Source organism: Chiloscyllium punctatum, chromosome 38, assembly GCF_047496795.1.
Source record: "Chiloscyllium punctatum isolate Juve2018m chromosome 38, sChiPun1.3, whole genome shotgun sequence".
Taxonomy (NCBI): domain Eukaryota; kingdom Metazoa; phylum Chordata; class Chondrichthyes; order Orectolobiformes; family Hemiscylliidae; genus Chiloscyllium; species Chiloscyllium punctatum.
This window is the reverse complement of record NC_092776.1, coordinates 10,835,503-10,856,003: the sequence shown is the minus strand read 5'-3', so window position 1 is coordinate 10,856,003 and position 20,501 is coordinate 10,835,503. Positions and strand designations below refer to the sequence as shown.

General features: G+C 45.5%; 1 protein-coding gene across 3 annotated transcripts in view; it reads right to left on the bottom strand.

Moving 5' to 3' along the window:
* The window catches only part of crtac1b (cartilage acidic protein 1b), a 349,836-nt gene that overhangs the window by 62,537 nt on the left and 266,798 nt on the right, over positions 1-20,501 (bottom strand). For all 3 annotated transcript variants that reach the window (XM_072557150.1, XM_072557149.1, XM_072557151.1), the window contains exon 8: positions 7,395-7,531. In XM_072557150.1, the coding sequence (XP_072413251.1) occupies positions 7,395-7,531 (137 nt within the window). The remainder of the gene's footprint in view (positions 1-7,394; positions 7,532-20,501) is intronic.

Below are 20,501 nucleotides of genomic sequence, written 5' to 3'. Positions count from 1 at the left end.
TTAATGGTAAGGTCTTGGGGAGTGTTGCTGAACAAAGAGACCTTGGATTGCAGGTTCATAGTTCCTTGAAAGTAGAGTCACAGGGAGGTAGGATACTGAAGAAGGCATTTGGAATGTTTTCCTTTATTTGTTAGAGTATTGAGTATCAGAGTTGGGAGGTCATGTTGTGGCTGTACAGGACATTGGTTAGGCCATGTTTGAAATATTGCATGCATTTCTGATCTCCTTCCTATCAGAAAGATGTGGTGAAACTTGAAAGGGTTCAGAAAAGACTTACAAGGATGTTGCCAGGGTTGGAGAACTTGAGCTATAGGCACAGGCTAAATAGGTTGGAGCTGTTTTCCCTGGAGCATCAGAGGCTGAGGGGTGACCTTATAGAGGTTTACAAAATCATGAGGGGCAAGGATAGGGTAAATAGGCAAAGTCTTTTCCCTGGGGTCAGGGGAGTCCAGAACCAAAGGGCATAGGTTTAGGGTGAGAGGGGAAAGATATAAAAGATACAAAAAAGGGCAACTTTTTCACACAGAGGGTGGTACATGTATGGAATGAGCTGCCAGAGGAAGTGGTGGAGGCTGGTATAATTACAACATTTAAAAGGCATCTGAATGGATGTATGAATAGGAAGGGTTAGGAGGGATATGGGCCAAGTGCTGGCAAATGGGACTAGATGTGTTTAGGATATCTGGTCAGCATGGATGAGTTGGATGGAAGGGCCTGTTTCCATGCTACACATCTCTATGACTCTATTTCTTACCATCTGCCGTGTCTATTCTACTCTCTTCTTTTCCCAGTTTCTCCACATTCAATTTCACTCTCTCCTGGGGTTATTTTTCGGGGCGGGTTTGGTCCCAGCCGATTGAGTTTCTCGGCTGGACCTTACCATCCCTCCTGAAGTCTGAGCAAAGCCTGCTGTGTAAATTAAGAACCAAAAGTTCCCTCCCAAAGGCTGAAAGCCAACATTTGGACAATTCCATGCCCAAAGTCCAGCATCAAAGTCACAAAATAAAATGAACCAGGTTGTCTGGCCATTATCACGCCTATTAGCCACCTCCATACTGCAATGAAATGTTGGCAGAATGGGAATGTTAGCCTGTGACACTGATACAACAAAATAGGAGGAGAAACTCACTCCAAAAGTCAACTCAATTTCCCAGGAAGAGCCAGAGTTAATGAGATTTTAGTTATCTTATTAAGATGTATATGGGAAAAGGGAATTGTTTAATTATACAATTATAAAAAGAAACCTCTTCCACAACCAGTGGACACCACAAAGTGTATAATCACTACACTAAACCACATTTTAACTTAAATTTCAATCATCTCATAAGTTTAGTTGCAGCTTCTTTTAAAGACCAGCTCCATGTTAAATTGCTTTGATCTGTTTCCTTAAATCTTGCATTATATAGTTATTTAATAAAGAGATGGCTGACATACAGGAGCACAGGTCAGAATTGGAGACTTGTAACACTGCTTTCATTGAAATGCAACATATGTAATGGGATGTAACGCTGCTGTTAATGAATTGCAATATGTAATGGTATGTAATGCTGCAATCTATGAATTGCAACGTTTGATGGGATGTTGTGGGATGTACTGCTGGAATCAATGAATTGTAGCAAAGTAATGCTGTATTCCATGAATTGTAACATGTAATGCTGCGATTTTTGAATTACGACAAGCATTGATGTCTAGTTTTGCTCTTCAATAATTGGCTTGGGCTCAATACAGGAGCTTCCACATCTGCTGCAGCTTTCTGTCCCATGCCTTAGCACGGGCCCATTCTTTCCCACTAACCCCCAGGGCATTTTCAGACTCCATAGCACTTCCAGCATCAGAAGCTGCCCCATCATAAAAAAACGCAATTCCCTCTGCACTTCCAACTCTCCCCCCTTTCCGGCTTTCCCATCCTTTCATGGGATGCAGGTGGCGCTGCCAAGGCCGGTCTTTATTGTTCAGTCAGATTGTCCCTTGAGAAGGTGTCAGAGAGCTGCCTTCTGGATCTGCTGCAGTTAGTGGGTCATAGAGCTATCCCGCAGTGTTAGATTAGATTAGATTCCCTACAGCGTGGAAACAGGCCCTTCGGCCCAACCAGTCCGCACCGACCCTTTGGAGAGTAATCCACCCAGAACCATTTCCCTCTGACTCATGCACCTAATCCTCTGTCGGTAATTTAGCATGGCCGGTTCACCTGACCTGCACAGCTTTGGATTGTGGGAGGAAAATGGAGAATGTGCAAACTCCACACAGACAGTCACCCGAGGCTGGAATTGAACCTAGGACCCTGGTGCTGTGAGTCAGCAGTGCTAACTACTGAGCCACCATGCCACCCTTTCTCTCCTGCAGCCTGACGATTTTCTTATCCCCCTCCCAGACTCCTGGCTCCCCTTCAGCATCTCAACGTCCCCTAGAGTATAGCTCAAGGAAAAGAAATGAGCGGACTTCAAACATGTCCCATGCTGTCTCTGGTCTTTCTGCTCTGTGTCGGACATGCAATGCCGTTCATTTCTGTCAGTGTTCCCAGCAGTCCACTGTCACTGAACTCCTCATTAATTCAGAAAGTCATTCATTATTTCCTGCAAGGTGTTGCTTTTTAATAGCCGCCTCAGAGGATCGATAACAGAGACATTGAGTGATGGATATTAGGTGAGAATGAAGTGCCTTTGAGAGAGAGGGAGAGGGAGAGAGAGGTTGGCCTGCATTCGCAAGTTAGCAAATTGAAAATCGGCTGTTCCTTGCCTGAACACATTCATCACAGAGTCTGGCCACAAAATGCAATCTATATATTAATATCTGAGAGCACTCTTGTCAATTCAATATTCACAAAATGAAATGCAATAGAAGCCCAAAGAAAATTATCACCAGGGAAAACATACATTCCAGTTGATCTATGAGATACGGGAATGTGGACAGTGCATTATTAGCTCGACAACACGAACTCTTAGCTGCCAATATAACCCCTGTGCTTTATCCCTTACACTTTGACCTGCTCACTGTTCTCCCATCTTGGCCCAAAACTGCTCAAACCCCCAAGAGAGGGAATAGCTTCAGCCCTCTCTAAGGCAGGACACTGGCCAGACCTGGTTAGCAGGGAATCCAGGTATAGTTAGTCCAGAATCCAGGTGTGCATTATCAGGAATCCAGATGTGCTTAGTTTGGAAAACTGGACGTGATTGGTTGGGAATCAGGATAATTGGAAATCCAAACAGAGTCAGTCAGGAATCCAGACGAGATTCATCTGAAATTGAGATGTAGTTATTTGGGTTCCTTAACAGTGAATGAGAGAATTAACAATCGATTGGGTCAGGTGATCTGACAGTCATGAACTTGTGTGAACTTTAACATTTTTCATCACAAGAGGAAAGGCAAAGGCTGCAGTGAATCATTTCCTGATGAAGGGCTTTTGCCCGAAACGTCGATTCTCCTGCTCCTCGGATGCTGCCTGACTGGCTGTACTTTTCCAGCAACATTCTAATCTTGACTGCAGTAAGTCATGAACACCACTTTGGATTAGTCGCTGAATGTTGATGGATTTTGGCTAATTAAATACACACAAACACACACAAACACACACACACACACACACACACACACACACACACACACACAAAGACAGACAGATCAACATGCACACAGACACACCCACACAGACCAACATGCACACAGACCAACACACACACACAAAGACAGACAGACCAACATGCACACAGACCAACACGCACACAGACACACACACACACACACACAGACCAACACGCACACAGACAGACGTACACACAGACCAACACGCACACAGACCAACACGCACACAGACAGACGTACACACAGACCAACACGCACACAGACCAATACGCACACAGACAGACGTACACACAGACCAACACCCACACAGACCAACACGCACACAGACCAACACGCACACAGACAGACGTACACACAGACCAACACGCACACAGACACACACACACACAGACCAACACGCACACAGACACACACACACACACACACAGACCAACACGCACACAGACAGACGTACACACAGACCAACACGCACACAGACCAACACGCACACAGACAGACGTACACACAGACCAACACGCACACAGACACACACACACACACACACAGACCAACACGCACACAGACAGACGTACACACAGACCAACACGCACACAGACACACACACACACACACACAGACCAACACGCACACAGACAGACGTACACACAGACCAACACGCACACAGACACACACACACACACACACAGACCAACACGCACACAGACAGACGTACACACAGACCAACACGCACACAGACCAACACGCACACAGACAGACGTACACACAGACCAACACGCACACAGACCAACACGCACACAGACAGACGTACACACAGACCAACACGCACACAGACACACACACACACACACACAGACCAACACGCACACAGACACACACACACACACACACAGACCAACACGCACACAGACAGACGTACACACAGACCAACACGCACACAGACCAACACGCACACAGACAGACGTACACACAGACCAACACGCACACAGACACACACACACACACACACAGACCAACACGCACACAGACAGACGTACACACAGACCAACACGCACACAGACACACACACACACACACACAGACCAACACGCACACAGACAGACGTACACACAGACCAACACGCACACAGACACACACACACACACACACAGACCAACACGCACACAGACAGACGTACACACAGACCAACACGCACACAGACACACAGAAAGACCAAATGCACACATTCACAGACACAGAAAAACCAACACACACACAGACATACATGCACACACACATAGACCAACACAAATGGAGGTACACTGGATTGTGATGAAGATGTATTCTATTGAAAATATTTTCTATTCGATAACATGAGTTTATTGGTTAAAAGCAAATTACTGCTGATGCTGGAATCTGAAACCAAAAGAGAAAATGCTGGAAAATCTCAGCAGGTCTGACAGCATCTGTAAGGAGAGAAAAGAGCTGACATTTTGAGTCTAACTGACCCTTTGTCAAAGCCATAAAAAAGGGAGAAATAGGGAGGTATTTATACGAGGCTGAGAGAAGGTGAGTCATGGCTCCAGAAGCAAAGGTAGCAATAAAAAAGTAATAATGACAGTGCAGAGAGAGATTATAGGGAGATTAGGATCTGTGAATGACCAAGGCTGAAGCCAGTGCTATGTGACAAAATATGTGGGGGAGGGGTGAAGCAGAGGCAAAATGGAAAACAGGGGAGAAGGGTAGCAAAGGGGGAAGAGGAGAGGAAAAAGGTGATAAGAGAGTGGGGAGTGAGAGAAAGAGAGACAATCAAGAAATAAGAGGTACACTGTAGTGAAAAAAAAATAAAGAAAAGATAAATAAAATAAATGAAATAAAATTATCTGAAGTTGTTGAATTCAATTTTGAGACCGGCGGGCTGTAACGTGCCTAGTTGGAAGATGAGATCCTGTTCCTCCAGTTTGCGTTGAGCTTCACTGGAACATTGCAGCAGGCCAAGGACAGACATGTGGGTATGGGAGCAGGATTGGGTGTTGAAGTGGCAAGCCACGGGGAGGTCCGGGACCTGATTGCGTACAGACCGAAGATGCTCAGCAAAGCGATCACCCAGTCAGCGTTTTGTCTCTCCGATATAGAGGAGACCACATTGGAAGCAACGAATGCCACAGACCAAACTGAAAGAGGTACAAGTGAAACGCTGCTTAATCTGAAATGAGTATCTGGGGCCTTGGATGGTGAGAATGGAAGAGGTAAAGAGGCAGGTGTTGCACCTTCTGCGATTGCATGGGAAGGTGCCGTGTGCGATGGGAGAGGTGTTTGGTGTGATGGAGGAGTGGGCTAGGTTGTCCCGGAGGGAATGAACTCTGCAGAATGCAGACAGGGGGAGGGGAGAGGAGGGAAGATGTGTTTAGTGGTGGCATCGTGTTAGAGTTGGCAAAAATGGTGGAGGATTATTCTTTGCATGTGATTATTATTGGTGATTATCAGATTACTATTAATGGAATCTTCTTGTACACAAATTGTTATGCATTCTACATTATACTATACTGCAAAAATATGTGCTGCCAGCAAACTGCTTTGGGATGTGAGACACACTGTGATGAAAGCCTTTCCTTCCCCAAGACAATGAGACTGGGTGTTTGAACAGAGGTTGGACAGAAACCTACACCAGTGGGTTAGGTCAGGGAGAGAAGTGTAGGAATCCAGAGAATTGCCAAGTGCAGTCAGATAGAGGAGAAGATAGCCGAAGGAAATAAAAACATCAGATCTGTCTGAGCAACAGCTAAGGGAGGAAGAAATGTAATCATGTTGAAGGTTTGGAAGTTGCTGTCTGAGGACCTTCGATGAATTTCTGCATTTTGTCGATAGCCCACATTGAGTGTCAATGGTGGATAAAGCGGATGCTTGTGGATGTGGGCTGCTTTCTCCTGGATGATGTCAAGCTTCTTGTATGTTTATTGGAGCTGCACCCATCCAGGCAAGTGGGGATCACACACCAGATTGGTGCCTTGTAGATGATGGACAGGCTTTGGGGAGTCAGGAGGTGAGTTACTTGCCGCAGTATTCCTAGCCTCTGACCTGATCTTGTAGCCACAGTATTGACACAGCGAATCCAGATGAGTTTCTGGTTAATGGTAACCCCTAGCATGTTGATAGTGGGAGATTCAGTGATGGTAATATGAGTCAATGTCAAGGGAGAGTAATTAGGTTTTTTTTGGAGTTGGTCATTGTCTGGCATTTGTGTTCATGAATGTTCCTTACCTTGTTAGCCCAAGCCTGGATATTGTCCCGATCTTCTTGCATTTGAACATAGACTGCTACAGTATTTGAGGAGTCATGAATGGTGCTGAACATTGTGCAATCACTGGCGAACATCCCCACTTCTGACTTTATGATGGACTGAAGATCATTGATGAAGCAGCTGAAGATGGTTGGGCCTAGGACATTACCCTGAGGAACTCCTGCAGAGATGTCCTGGTGCTGAGATGACTGACCTCCAACAGCCACAAACATCCTCCCTTGTGTAAGATGTTATCATTACGATGAGAGGTTTCAATTGGGAAAAATAATCCCTTTTGGCAAGTGGGCCAATAGCCAAAGGTCGGAGATTTAGATCATTGTAAAAAGATTTGGAGAGGAGAAGGGGAGAAATATGGAAATTGTGTGAATTATTAGCATCTGGAACACACTGAAAAGATGGTGGAGATTTGAAGAGGGAGTTGGATTGGAACTTAACAGTATTACACAGTAAACACGGATACTTTCAAGCCAGTACATACACAAAGGGCTGAATGGCCTCTTTTAGTAAGTTTTTATGATTATTAAAAACATGGACTAACCTGAAGATGCGGTTTGCCGAAGACCCTCGGTATGCAATATTATTGAAAAATACTTCAAGGTCCTGATCATTGTCAAAATCCGCCACAATCACTGTCCTAACTGGCGAGGGCATCGCAAACGGCTGGGTCGCTATATCCTAAGAGAAACCACATTAATCACAGGGATTACCAAGTAGTCATTTAGTAAGGAATGTCATCAGTGCCCATAGAGGGAGAGTGTATGTGTCTTTTATGGGTGACATGTGAGAGCAGAGTCTCCTCAGACCCCCTCCATCATCATCACCCTCCTGTTTGACTCATGATAGTTGAAGCCTTCATCTTAACCTTCCAATCTACAGGCTCACATCTCTCTCTCTTTCTTTCTCTCTCTCTCAACCACTCGTTGTTTCCTGTTGCTCCTTCACTTCCCAAATCCCTGTGGCCAATGCCATCCTTGCCACCCACTTGGATATCTGATCCTTCTTTGTGTGGTATTCCTTCTTCCCGTTGCCATTCCTTACCCAGGGTGTGATGAGTGCTCCCTTTCACCGAGATCACCTTCTCACTCTCCAGTCTCTGCATGTTCTGACCCCAAATATCAACAGAGCATCCATTTTTCCAGATCTCCTTCTGCCAACTTGGAGATACACCTGCAACACCGGTTCCCCAAGTTACACCCCAAAACAAACAGTCTTGGGTCTACAGCCAATGTTCAGATGTCTACAGCCAATGTTCATCTTCCCTCCCAACATTCCCCTTGTCCACACCCATAAACCCCAGGCATACCTCACCTTAGATATTGATCAATCTTTGCCCAATGACTCTAGCTGACCCAGCAGATATTGATTCTCAATTCTGCTGTGATGACCAGCATCACCATCAGTCCCAGGCCCACCTCTCGATCACCCCGACTAGGAGCTAGAACCTTGTATTATGGAGTCAGCAAATATAGAACCCATTGGGGTAAGGAACTGCAAAGTGATAGATTGGTATGAGAGGACTGAGTGATTGGATAGAGAAAGAGGGGGATAGAGAAGGAAAGATAAGGAATTAGGGACTGAGAGAAAAGGAGATACAGAAGGAAAAATAGGACATTCGGAATGGAGAGATACAGAATTAGAGAAGGAAAAGTCGGGAATGGACAGATGATAGGATGGAGATGGAAAGACAGGGAATTAGAATTAGAGAGATAGAGATGGAAAAATAGGGAATTAGGGATGGAGAGCTGGTGTGATCAAGAAAGGAAGATAGAGAATGAGAGATAGAGATTTAGAAGTGGAGAGACACGGAGGTAGAAATGTAAAAATAGGGAATTGGGGTGGAGAGATAATGAGATAAAGAAGGAAGTATAGGCAATTAGAGATGGAGTGATAGTGAGTTAGAGAAGGGAAGATAGAGAATAAGAGATGGAGAGGTAGGGATTTAGTGGAGAGATAGGGAGTTAGAGAAGTAAAATAGGGAATTAGGGATTCTGAGATAGTGATTAAGGAATGGAGGATTAGGGAAATAGGAAAACGTGATGGAAGTTGGGATTGAGAGATGTGAGATAACAGAAAAAGTACCGGAGAAGGTTAGCATGCTTGGCAGCATCTATGGAGAGAAAAGCAGTGTTAATCTTTCAGGTTAATGACATTTCAATTGAACTTCTGATAAGGATTCTGAGGAAAGGATATTGAACTGAAATGCTAACTCTGTTTCTCTCTTCACGGATGCTGCCTGACCTACTGAGTCTCTCCCGTACTGTGTATCTTTATTTCAAATCATTAGCCACATATTATTGTTGTGATTTAATGGAGAGATGGGAATGGGAGATGTGTTTGGTGTTTGGAAGATGGAGAAACATTTTGGGAGACGGGATTGGGGTTTGGAAGATGGGGATGGGAGTTAAGGACTAGGAGCTGGGAGATGGCAATTTGAGTGATGAGAAGCTGAAAGTGGGAAATTTAGGGAAATTAAGAATTTGATGGGGCATGTTGCAACGTCAAAGGCACTATGTGAATGCAATTTGTTGTGTTCAGTTACACTCTTGCCATCTCCACGATAGACTAAGCAGTTCTGGAAAATTTCTGTTTAAATAAAAGACCGTATCAATATTCACCTGATCAGAAATGGAAAACGAGGGCCATTAATTAGATTTGTGAGGCAACACCTTTAATCAGCACTTCCCATGCTATCCTCCACTAGGTTCATATTTCAAGGTTTAATTAAAATCTTTACATTTATGGGTATACACTGCCAAGCATGCATAAATTGCTAGTGAGTACTCCTAAACCATCTTAAAGGAAATGTCTTCAGATGCAAATGTGTTTGGCAACCTTTTTATTCCAGTGTTTTGTATGGGGGGGTGGGGTGGGGAAGCCCATGAGGGCTCAATCAGATCAAACACATCAGTCCAAAATGGTGGCCCACAATCTCTCATGCATACAGCTAAGTCACCAGCCTCCCAGAAGTCCTCTCTCAACCATAGAATCCCAACAGTGCAGACAGCAGCCATTCAGCCCCTTCAGTCTGCACCAAACCTCTAAACAGCATCCCAACCAGACTCAGAACCCCTACCCTCATCCTGTGTAACCTTGCATTTCCAATGGCTAATCCACCTATCCCTGAACAAATGGGCTATTTAGCACAGCCAGTCCACCTGAGCTGCACATCGTTGGACTGTGGGAGGGAACCAGAGCACCTGCAGGCACAAACATCCAAGGCTGGAATCGAACCCAGGTCCCTGGGCTGTGAGGCAGCAGTACTAGCCATCATGTCACCCAAACAGTTGAGGTTAACTCAGGCTTTCAAATTTGTTTGTAGGATGTAGGTGTCACTGGCTAGACACGCATTTATTGCCCATCCCTAATTGCCCAGAGAGCAGTTAAGAGTCAATCACATCGTTGTGGGTCTGGAGTCACGTGTCAGCCAGAGGGCAGATTTCCTTTTTTAAAAGGAATTAGTGAACCAGATAGGTTTTTATTTGCAAGAATAGGCATTGGTTACATGACAACCACTCAGCCAGCTTTTAATTTGATATTTTTATAGAATTCTAATTTGACCATCTGCCATGGTAGGATTTGAACACGTGTCTCCAGAACATTAGAGGGGGGTCTGTGTACAACTAGTCCAGTGACACCACAGCTTTACCTCAAATCTGTGACAAAGAGTCTGTTCCCTTGTTGGAGGGTAAACCTGGAGGAGAGCTTGAGGGTGGTACTGCTACCACATGTAATTTGTCCCTGCCCTTCTAGGTGAAAGAGGTTGCAGATTTCGGAAGGTGCTGACAAAGGAGCCTAGCTGAGTTACTTCAGTGCATGTTGTAGATTGCACACACTGCGGCTTACTGAGTGTCAGTGGTGGAGAGAGTTGATGCTTGTGGATGTGGTGCCAATCTACTGAGCTAGATGGTGTCAAACTTCTTGAGTGTTGTTCCCTGTTAACCTTTTTGAGTTTAATTATGTTGGATCAGGAGAAGGACAATTCGGTTGAAAAGAATGCTGGAAGTAAAAGTTCTGATCCCTTGCTCTGATGGTCTCCAGCTCCATCACCACCCTCCCCATATCTTCACGTTCCTCAATCCATCCTATCCCTGACAATATATTGAGTTGAGTCTTGCTTCCTCCTGAGAGACCCGAGGGAGGTGACTTAGTGAAGAAATAAGGAATAAAGAGGCAAAGCTTGAAGCAGTCATAAGGGAGCAGTACAGTGGCTCACTGGTTAGCACTGCTGCCTCACAGCCCCAGGGACCCAAGTTCGATTCCAGCCTCAGGTAACTGTTTGTGTGAGTTTCCTCTGGTTTCTTCCCACAGTCCATAAATGTGATGGTTAGGTGGATTGGCCATGCTAAATTGCACATAGCATCCAGTGATGTGCAGGCTGGGTGGATTAGCCATGGGAAATGTGGGGTTATAAGAATTGGGGAGTGGGGGGCAGAGGGGTTGCTCCTCAGAGGGCCAGAGTGGACTTGATGGGCCAAATGGCCTGCTTCCACACTGCAGGGATTCTAGAAGCAAGGGTTAAAATGTAGAACACTTTGCAAATGCACCACCCAGGTATCTCACTAACATTGCAAATGCACTGTCCAGATATCTCATTAGCATTACAAATACACTGCCCATATATCTCATTAGCATTGCAAATGCACTGCCCTTTACGGAAACTGCCGAATTTTCACCATACTTGACAGCAAGACTCTGAACAAAAAAATCATGACCACCTTCATCTTTTCAAAACCCAACTCTATTGGTCTTCCACTTCTGGCACCCGTTATACCTTTTCTCTTTTAGCCTTGGTAGCGTTCTACACTTTAACCCTTTCTCCTAGAATCCCTGCAGTGTGGAAGCAGGCCATTTGGCCCATCAAGTCCACACTGGCCCTCTGACGAGCAGCCCCCCGCCCCCTCCCCAATACTTATAACCCCACATTTCCCATGGTTAATCCACCCAGTCTGCACATCACTGGATGCTATGGGCAATTTAGCATGGCCAATCCACCTAACCTCACACAAACAGTTACCTGAGGCTGGAATCGAACTTGGGTCCCTGGCACTGTGAGGGAGCGTATTTGCAATGGTAGTGAGATACCTGGGGAGTGCATTTGCAATGCTAATGAGATACATGGGCAGTGCATTGCAATGCTAATGAGGTACCTGGGTGTTGCATTTGCAACGGTAGTGAGATACCTGGGTGGTGCATTTGCAATGCTAATGAGATACCTGGGCAGTGCATTTGCAATGCTACTGAGACACCTGGGCAGTGCATTTGCAATGTTAGTGAGATACCTGGGTGGAGCATTTGCAATGCTAATGAGATACCTGGGCAGTGCATTTGCAATGCTACTGAGACACCTGGGCAGTGCATTTGAAATGCTACTGAGGTACCTGGGCGGTGCTTTTGCAATGCTAATGAGATACCTGGGCAGTGCATTTGCAATGTTAGTGAGATACCTGGGTGGAGCATTTGCAATGCTAATGAGATACCTGGGCAGTGCATTTGCAATGCTACTGAGATACCTGCGCGGTGCATTTGCAATGCTAATGAGATACCTGGGCAGTGCATTTGTAATGTTAGTGAGATACCTGGGTGGAGCATTTGCAATGCTAATGAGATACATGTGCGGAGCATTTGCAATGCTAATGAGATTTTTGTGTGGTGCATTTGCAATGGTAGTGAGATACCTGGGTGGTGTATTTGCAATGATAATGAGATACTTGGGCAGTGCATTTGCAATGCTAATGAGATACTTGGACAGTGCATTTGCAATGCCAGTGAGATACCTGGGCAGTGCATTTACCACGTTAGTGAGATACCTGGGCAGTGCATTTGCAATGTTAGTGACATACCTGGGCAGTGCATTTGCAATCCTAATGAGATACCAGGGCAGTGCATTTGCCACGTTAGTGAGATACCTGGGCAGTGCATTTGCAATGCTAATGAGATACCTGGGCGGTGCATTTGCAATGTTAGTGAGATACCTGGGCGGTGCATTTGCAATGTTAGTGAGTTACCTGGGCAGTGCATTTGCAATGCTAATGAGATACCTGGGCAGTGCATTTGTAATGCAACTGAGATACCTGGGTGGTGCATTTGCAATGTTGGTGACATACCTGGCAGTGCATTTGCAATGCTAATGAGATACCTGGGCAGTGCATTTGCCATGTTAGTGAGTTACCTGGGTGGTGCATTTGCAATGCTAATGAGATACCTGGGCAGTTCATTTGCCACATTAGTGAGATACCTGGGTAGTGTATTTGCAATGCTAATGAGATACTTGTGCGGTGCATTTGCAATGCGACTGAGATACTTGGGCAGTGCATTTGCAATGCTAATGAGTTAACTGGGCAGTGCATTGCAATGCTAATGAGGTACCTGGGTGGTGCATTTGCAATGGTAGTGAGATACCTGGGTGGTGCATTTGCAATGCTAATGAGATACTTGTGCAGTGCATTTGCAATGTTAGTGAGATACCTGGGCAGTGCATTTGCAATGTTAGTGAGATACCTGGGCAGTGCATTTGCCACGTTAGTGAGATACCTGGGTGGTGCATTTGTAATGCTAATGAGATACCTGGGCTGTGCATTTGCAATGTTAGTGAGATACCTGGGCAGTGCATTTGCAATGCAACTGAGCTACCTGGGTGGTGCATTTGCAATGCTAATGAGATACCTGGGCATTGCATTTGCAATGTTAGTGAGATACCTGGGCAGTGCATTTGCAATGCTAATGAGATACCTGGGCAGTGCATTTGCAATGCAACTGAGCTACCTGGGTGGTGCATTTGCAATGCTAATGAGATACCTGGGCAGTGCATTTGCCACGTTAGTGAGATACCTGGGCAGTGCATTTGCAATGCGAATGAGATACCTGGGCAGTGCATTTGCCACGTTAGTGAGTTACCTGGGCGGTGCATTTGCAATGCTAATGAGATACCTGGGCAGTGCATTTGCCACGTTAGTGAGTTACCTGGGTGGTGCATTTGCAATGCTAATGAGATACCTGGGCTGTGCATTTGCAATGTTAGTGAGATACCTAGGTGGTGCATTTGCAATGCTCATGAGATACCTGGGCAGTGCATTTGCCACGTTAGTGAGTTACCTGGGTGGTGCATTTGCAATGCTAATGAGATACCTGGGCTGTGCATTTGCAATGTTAGTGAGATACCTAGATGGTGCATTTGCAATGCTAATGAGATACCTCGGCAGTGCATTTTGCGGATGTCACTGGGTGTGAGTTGGTCACCGTGCTGTTGCCTGTGTAACATGAGTGTCTGCAGCTTGAGAAAGGAATGAAATGGTCAGGAAGCATTTCTGACATGCCCTCGGGGCACCATACATTCTTATTGAGTACTGTGAAAATCCCAGTAATTACATCAATCTCCTAGTTGCCCCTCACACACACATTGAACTGCCAAAGCCTCTCTCAGTCTGGCACAAACCAATGTTACATTCACAGCTAACTCCCAAACTAATTTCTTCAAAGGTCTCTCGTTTAATTAAATGGCTGTATGTCAACAATCTGTGAGATTCCAAGAGAGCCAACATTTTTAAGATGTGCCTGAGCTCGAATGCATTGGAAAGGAAGAAACTCTCAGTTTGTCTCTTGACAATGAAGACGTGATTCTGATCAGGCATCGCCCCTTCAGGACCATTTGGAGGAGGGATGATAGAGACTTAATTGATAAAATGAGAAACCCCATTCCACCGCACACATCCAGTGTGACTATGATTAGTCATAGAGTCATAGAGATGTACAGCATGGAAAGAGACCCTTCGGTCCAACCCATCCATGTCGAACAGATATCCCAACCCAATCTAGTCCCACCTGCCAGCACCCAGCCCCTATCCCTCCAAACCCTTCCTATTCATATCCCCATCCAAATGCCTTTTAAATGCTGCAATTGTACCAGCCTCCACTACTTACTCTGGCAGCTCATTCCATACACTTACCACCCTCTGTATGAAAACGTTGCCCCTTAGGTCTCTTTTATATCTTTCCCCTCTCACCTTAAACCTATGTCGTCTTGTTCTGGACTCCCTGACCCCAGGGAAAAGACTGTGTCTATTTATCCTATCCATGCCCCTCATCATTTTGCAAACCTCTATAAAGTCACCCCTCAGCCTCCGACGCTCCTGGGAAAACACCTCCAGCCTGTTCAGCCTCTCCCTATAGCTCAAATCCTCTAACCCTGGCAACATCCTTGTAAATCTTTTCTGAACCCTTTCAAGTTTCACAACATCTTTCCGATAGGAAGGAGACCAGAATTGCACGCAATATTCCAACAGTGGCCTAACCAATGTCCTGTACAGTCGCAACATGACCTCCCAACTCCTGTATTCAATACTCTGACCAATAAAACAAAGCATACCAAACAACTTCTTCTCTACCCTATCTACCTGTGACTCCACTTCAAGGAGCTATGAACCTAGTCAGGCAGTGAGTAGGCAGGTGAGTGTGTTTTGTCTCCAGTAAGGCACTGGGTAGACACAGTTTGTTCAGACACGCGATGAAATACCTCTGGGACAGGTGGAACTTGAACACAGACCTGGCCCAGAGGTAAGGACACTACCACTGCACAAGAGATCTACAGCACAGAAAAAGGCCCATTGGCCTTTCAAGTCAAAAACAACCACCTTACTACTCCAATCCCATTTTTCAGCACTTTGACCCATAGCCTTGTATGCCTTACCATTGCAAATGTACATCTACCGTATATACTTGAGTAAATGTTAATCTCAGATGTAAGTTGACCCCCTACTTTTGGCCAAAACATTTTCCATATATCTTGTGAAATATATGGAAAATATGGTCAATCCTAGTTCTTTACAGATAACAGATCAACATTTATTTTCTTTATTCATTTAGAGATCAATGGAGCTTCTGCTAATGATACTGTATTTTGGACTGTAGCATGAATTTCAGCCCGTCAAAAGTAGTATCCATGTAATAGCCAACCCTATTGTCCACTTTTATGTGAGTATATACGGTAAATCCTTCCTCAATGTTATGAAGGTTTCTGCCTCAATACATCTTTACAGGCAGCGAGTTCCAGATTCCCACCACCCTCTGGATGAACAGGTCATCACTCATATCCCATCTAAACCTGCTACTCTTCACCTGATAGCCCATCACGTTGTCCTTACCTTAAAGATCATCTCTTTGAAAACACCTTCCAAACCCACAACCTCTAGGTGGTCAAGAGCAGCACCTGACTGAATCCACTTCCATCTGCATGTCCCCTCCATGTCAGTCCCCACGTTGACTTTGATCTATATCATTGTTCCTTCACTAATCTCCACTTATCTTGGGGGGGGGGGGGGCAGCTCCAACTACACTCAAGAGGCTTGACACCATCCAGAGTCAAGATTAGAGTGGTGCTGGAAAAGTACAACAGGTCAGGCAGCATCTGAAGAGCAGGAAAGTCAATGTTTCAGGCAAAAAAGTGGAGAGATAAATTGGAGTGGGGTGGGGCTGGGGGGAAGTTAGCTGAGAATGCATTAGGTAGATGGAGTTGGGGCTAAAGGTGATGGGTCAGAAAGGAGAATGGAGAGGATAAGTGGGAAGGAAGATTGACAGGTAGGACAGGTCATGAGGGCGGTGCTGAGCTGGAAGGTTGAAACTGGGGTAAGGTGGGGTGAGGGGAAATGAGGAAACTGGTGAAGTCCACATTGATGCCGTGGGGTTGGAGGGTCCCGAGGTGGAAGATGAGGTGTTCTTCCACCAGGCATTGGGTGGTTAGGGAGTGGCAATGGAGGAGGCCCAGGACCTGCAGGTCCTCGGCAGATTGGGAAGGGGAGTTAATGTGTTTGGACATAGGGCGGTGGAGTTGGTTGGTGCAGGTGTCCCGGAGATGTTCTCTGAAGCGCTCTGCGAGGAGGCATCATGTCTGCCCAATGTAGAGGAGACCACTAGCGGTGCCATTCATGAGACATTCTTGGTCTCAAACTGTGAAAGTCGTCATTCTTTAGGGTTTGGTTTCGATTCGAGGGGATTGAGAGACTGACACCATGAGTGAGGCAAAGGCAGGGAAGTGGGACTACCTCGGTTGTTTGTTGATGGACACTCAATGATTCAAATGGCTACCTTCTATTGCTATTTGACATGTCTTTTATTTAAGTTTGTTCACCAGATGTCCTTCCTCCAGGCATCGGGTGGTGAGGGAGTGGTGATGGAGGAGGCCCAGGACCTGCATATCCTCGGTACAGTGGGAGGGGGAGTTGAAAGTTTCAGCCATGGGATGGTGGGGTTGATTGGTGCGGATGTCCAGAGATGTTCTCTGAAGCACTCTGTGAGAAGGCGTCCAGTCCAGACACCATCAAGAACAGAGGTGGCCTCTCGATTTGTATCCCATCCACCATCTTAACGACCTGGAGTTTGTGAATAACTAACCAATGAGGCATTTATCTCAGACTGCAATTGGCTTCTGAGCTGATTGTAAATGATCCCAGGACTACTAGTTAAGGAAGGGTAACACAGTTTATCCTGCAGCCTGATACTTATTCTTCAACCAACATCACAGACTGGGTGTCACCACTTTGCTTTTTGCAGGAATTTGAAGCGTGTAAATTAGCTGCTGCGTCTCCGACATTACACTTCAGAACTACTTCCCCTGCCACAGCCCGCAGTTGTGAAGGCTGTTGTGCAAATGCAAGCTCTTTTTTGGACATGCTTAAAGCTGAAAATTAATGAACAACCCAATGATGACAAAAACAGGATTGCTACAAAGAAAGCTTTTGATAGCAGCAGCACTGAGAACAGACAATTCAAGAATCAAAAACATTTATGTGGTGCCCAATATGAGAAAGGTTTCGCTACGGTTTGTTTAAGGTGAAATAAAGAATGGAAACCTTCCTGGAACAGAAGCTATATAATGTGACAGGAAAGCATTATTTTAAAAGGTACCACGGCTGAGTGAAAGGCACACAATAAAACATCAAGGAGAAGTATTGCAACGTTCTAACGGACCGAAGACAGCACATAACAGCTTCTGTGTCTGTGCAGTGTGATGCCTGAGGCTAAGGAGAGGTATGACAAGACACACCTGCCCTCCAGTTGCCCCAGGGACTCTGTGATCAGTGACTCAGGAGGCTATCCAACTGCAGCTGTCACGGGTGAGTCTAATCCTAAGTTCATCCGACACGCTCGCTCGCCCAGGGGCGAACAGAATCGCAATCAAGAGCAGAAAGACTGTCTCATCTTTCCACTTGCCTGACCTCACTCTACCGATGCCAAGTTGCATTGGGCTAACATCCATCTCAGTGGAGGTTAGCAAACTCCATGTTGAGCTGATGTCAGTGTGGTGATCATAGCTGAGCAGCCTGGCCCCTAGGCCTCAGTGCCCTTGTGTGTGAATTAATGCGTTATTGGTGGACGTGACCATACAATGGCAGCACGCTACATTTGGCAATGATTTCTACCCTGAGCTCTTCTGTGTCCTAATGTTGTTCTCCAAATAGTTATTTTGTATTTTTCTACAGTTTGCTGTCACTACTGAAAGAGAGAAGATGGGAATTTGATTGGAGTTAATTAAACAAATGTTAATGATACTTGAACCAACAGAAAAGTATTGTATTTTCTATCATAGAGTCATCAAGCTGTACAGCATGAAAACAGACCCTTCCATCCAAGTCATCCTAACCTAATGTAGTCCCATTTGCCAACAATTGGCCCATATCCCTCTCAACCCTTCCTATTCATATCTCCATCCAGATGCCTTTTAAATGTTTTAATTGTACCAGCCTCCACCACTTCCTCTGGCAACTCATTCCATACATGCACCATTCTCTGTGTGAAAAAGTTGCCCCTTAGATTCCTTTTAAATCTTTCCCCTCTCACTCTAAACCTATGCCCTCTGGTTCTGGACTCCAGGGAAAAATGTCACTGGCAATTCACCCTATTGATGCCCCTCATGACTTTATAAACCTCTATAAGGTCACCCCTCAGTCTCTGACGCTCCAGGGAAAATAGACCCAGCCGAATCAGCCTCTCCCTGTAGCTCAAATCCTCCAATCCTTGTAAACCTTTTATGAACCCTTTCAAGTTTCACATCTTTCTTCATAGGTGTTTATAAGTATGGCAGCATTCAAAGACCCCAACATAGGCACAATGGGCTGAACAGTCTCCATCTGTGCTAGAAGGTTCTGTAGTGCTTTCTTTCACCTCAGAGAATCTTAAAGCAATGAATTGGCTCTTGAAGTAGCAGTCACTGTTGGAATGCAACAAGTACAGCAAGCTCCCAGTAATGAGTCAAGGCATGTCTTAACTATATTGATTGAAAGATGAATAATGCCCACACAGGACACTGCCACTTTTCCTACAACCTTACTGTGGAACTTAGAATCCCTACAGTGTGGAAGCAGGCCATTCAGCCCATCAAGTGACACCAACCCTCCAAAGAGCACCCCACCCAGACCCACACCCTACCCTATCCCTGTAACCTTGCATTTCCCATGGCTAACCCACCTGACCTGCACATCTTTGGACTGTGGGAGAAAACCAGAGCACCCAGAGGAAACGCAGGCAGCCACTGGGAGAATATGCAAACTCCGTACAGACAGTCGCCTGAGGGTGGAATTGAACCTGGGTCCCTGGCGCTGTGAGGCAGTAGTGCTAACCACTGAGCCACCGTGCTGCCCCTCTCTTGCATCCAACTGAAAGGGAAGGGAGGATGAATGTCTTCATCTAAAAATGGCGCCTCCTACAGACCAGCATTCCCTCAGCACTGGCAACCAAGAATATCCATATGGGTTGTCATCTGAGGCATCTGCAGGGAGTCTTAAACCCACAGCCTGCTGCCTCAGAGATGGCAGTGCTACCCATTGAGCAATGAAGAGCATGCAAGAACAATTTACAAACAAGAACTGTCTGTTTTGGCTGAAAATTGCAGGCTTCCTTCTGTTATGCCATTAAAAGGAACCCCACAACTGCCTCATTTTAACTGTTTGCCATTTAGCAAAAGAGAGCTTGACACTGGTGCCTTGTCACCATGACAGGAAATACAATGCTATATGTAGTGCCTGTAATGGGATCAGCGGGGTGGACCTCATAGAGTATGAGTTCCCTGATTGGGGCTGTTAACCTGGTCTAATCAGCGAGTCCTAGGTGACAGATATAAACAGGAGTGTCAGATGTTCTGGTCACTCTGGGAACTGGCTCTGAGGGAGCTGCATCAGCGTCAAGGTTGAAGAGTCATCGAAACGTTATTTTGTTCTCTCTCCGTGGATGCTGCCTGACTCCCTGTGATCTCCAGCATTTGTTGTTTTCAGTACAGATGCCAGCATCTGCAGTAATCCCTTCCTACCTGACCTATCTGTTTGCTGTTTGTTCATGTTATTCAGTTGCCAAGACCCATAACAGCCATAATCATATGTCGGCTTTCTGACTGTGTATTTAAAACGGAGATAAATAAGTTCTTGATTACCAAGAAGATCAAAGGTTACAGGGAGTTAGCGGGAAAATAGGGTTGAAAAAACTATCAGCCAGGATTGAATGGTGGAGCAGACTCGATAGGCTGAATGGCCTAATTTCTGCTCATACTTTCTTATGGTCTTATCTAGTTTGAGAAATTACTGCTCCCAGATCCTGTCAACAAATTGAGTCTTAAGTGATCCCCAAATATTTGTGTCCTCTAAAGTGATTTGCAAACTCCTCC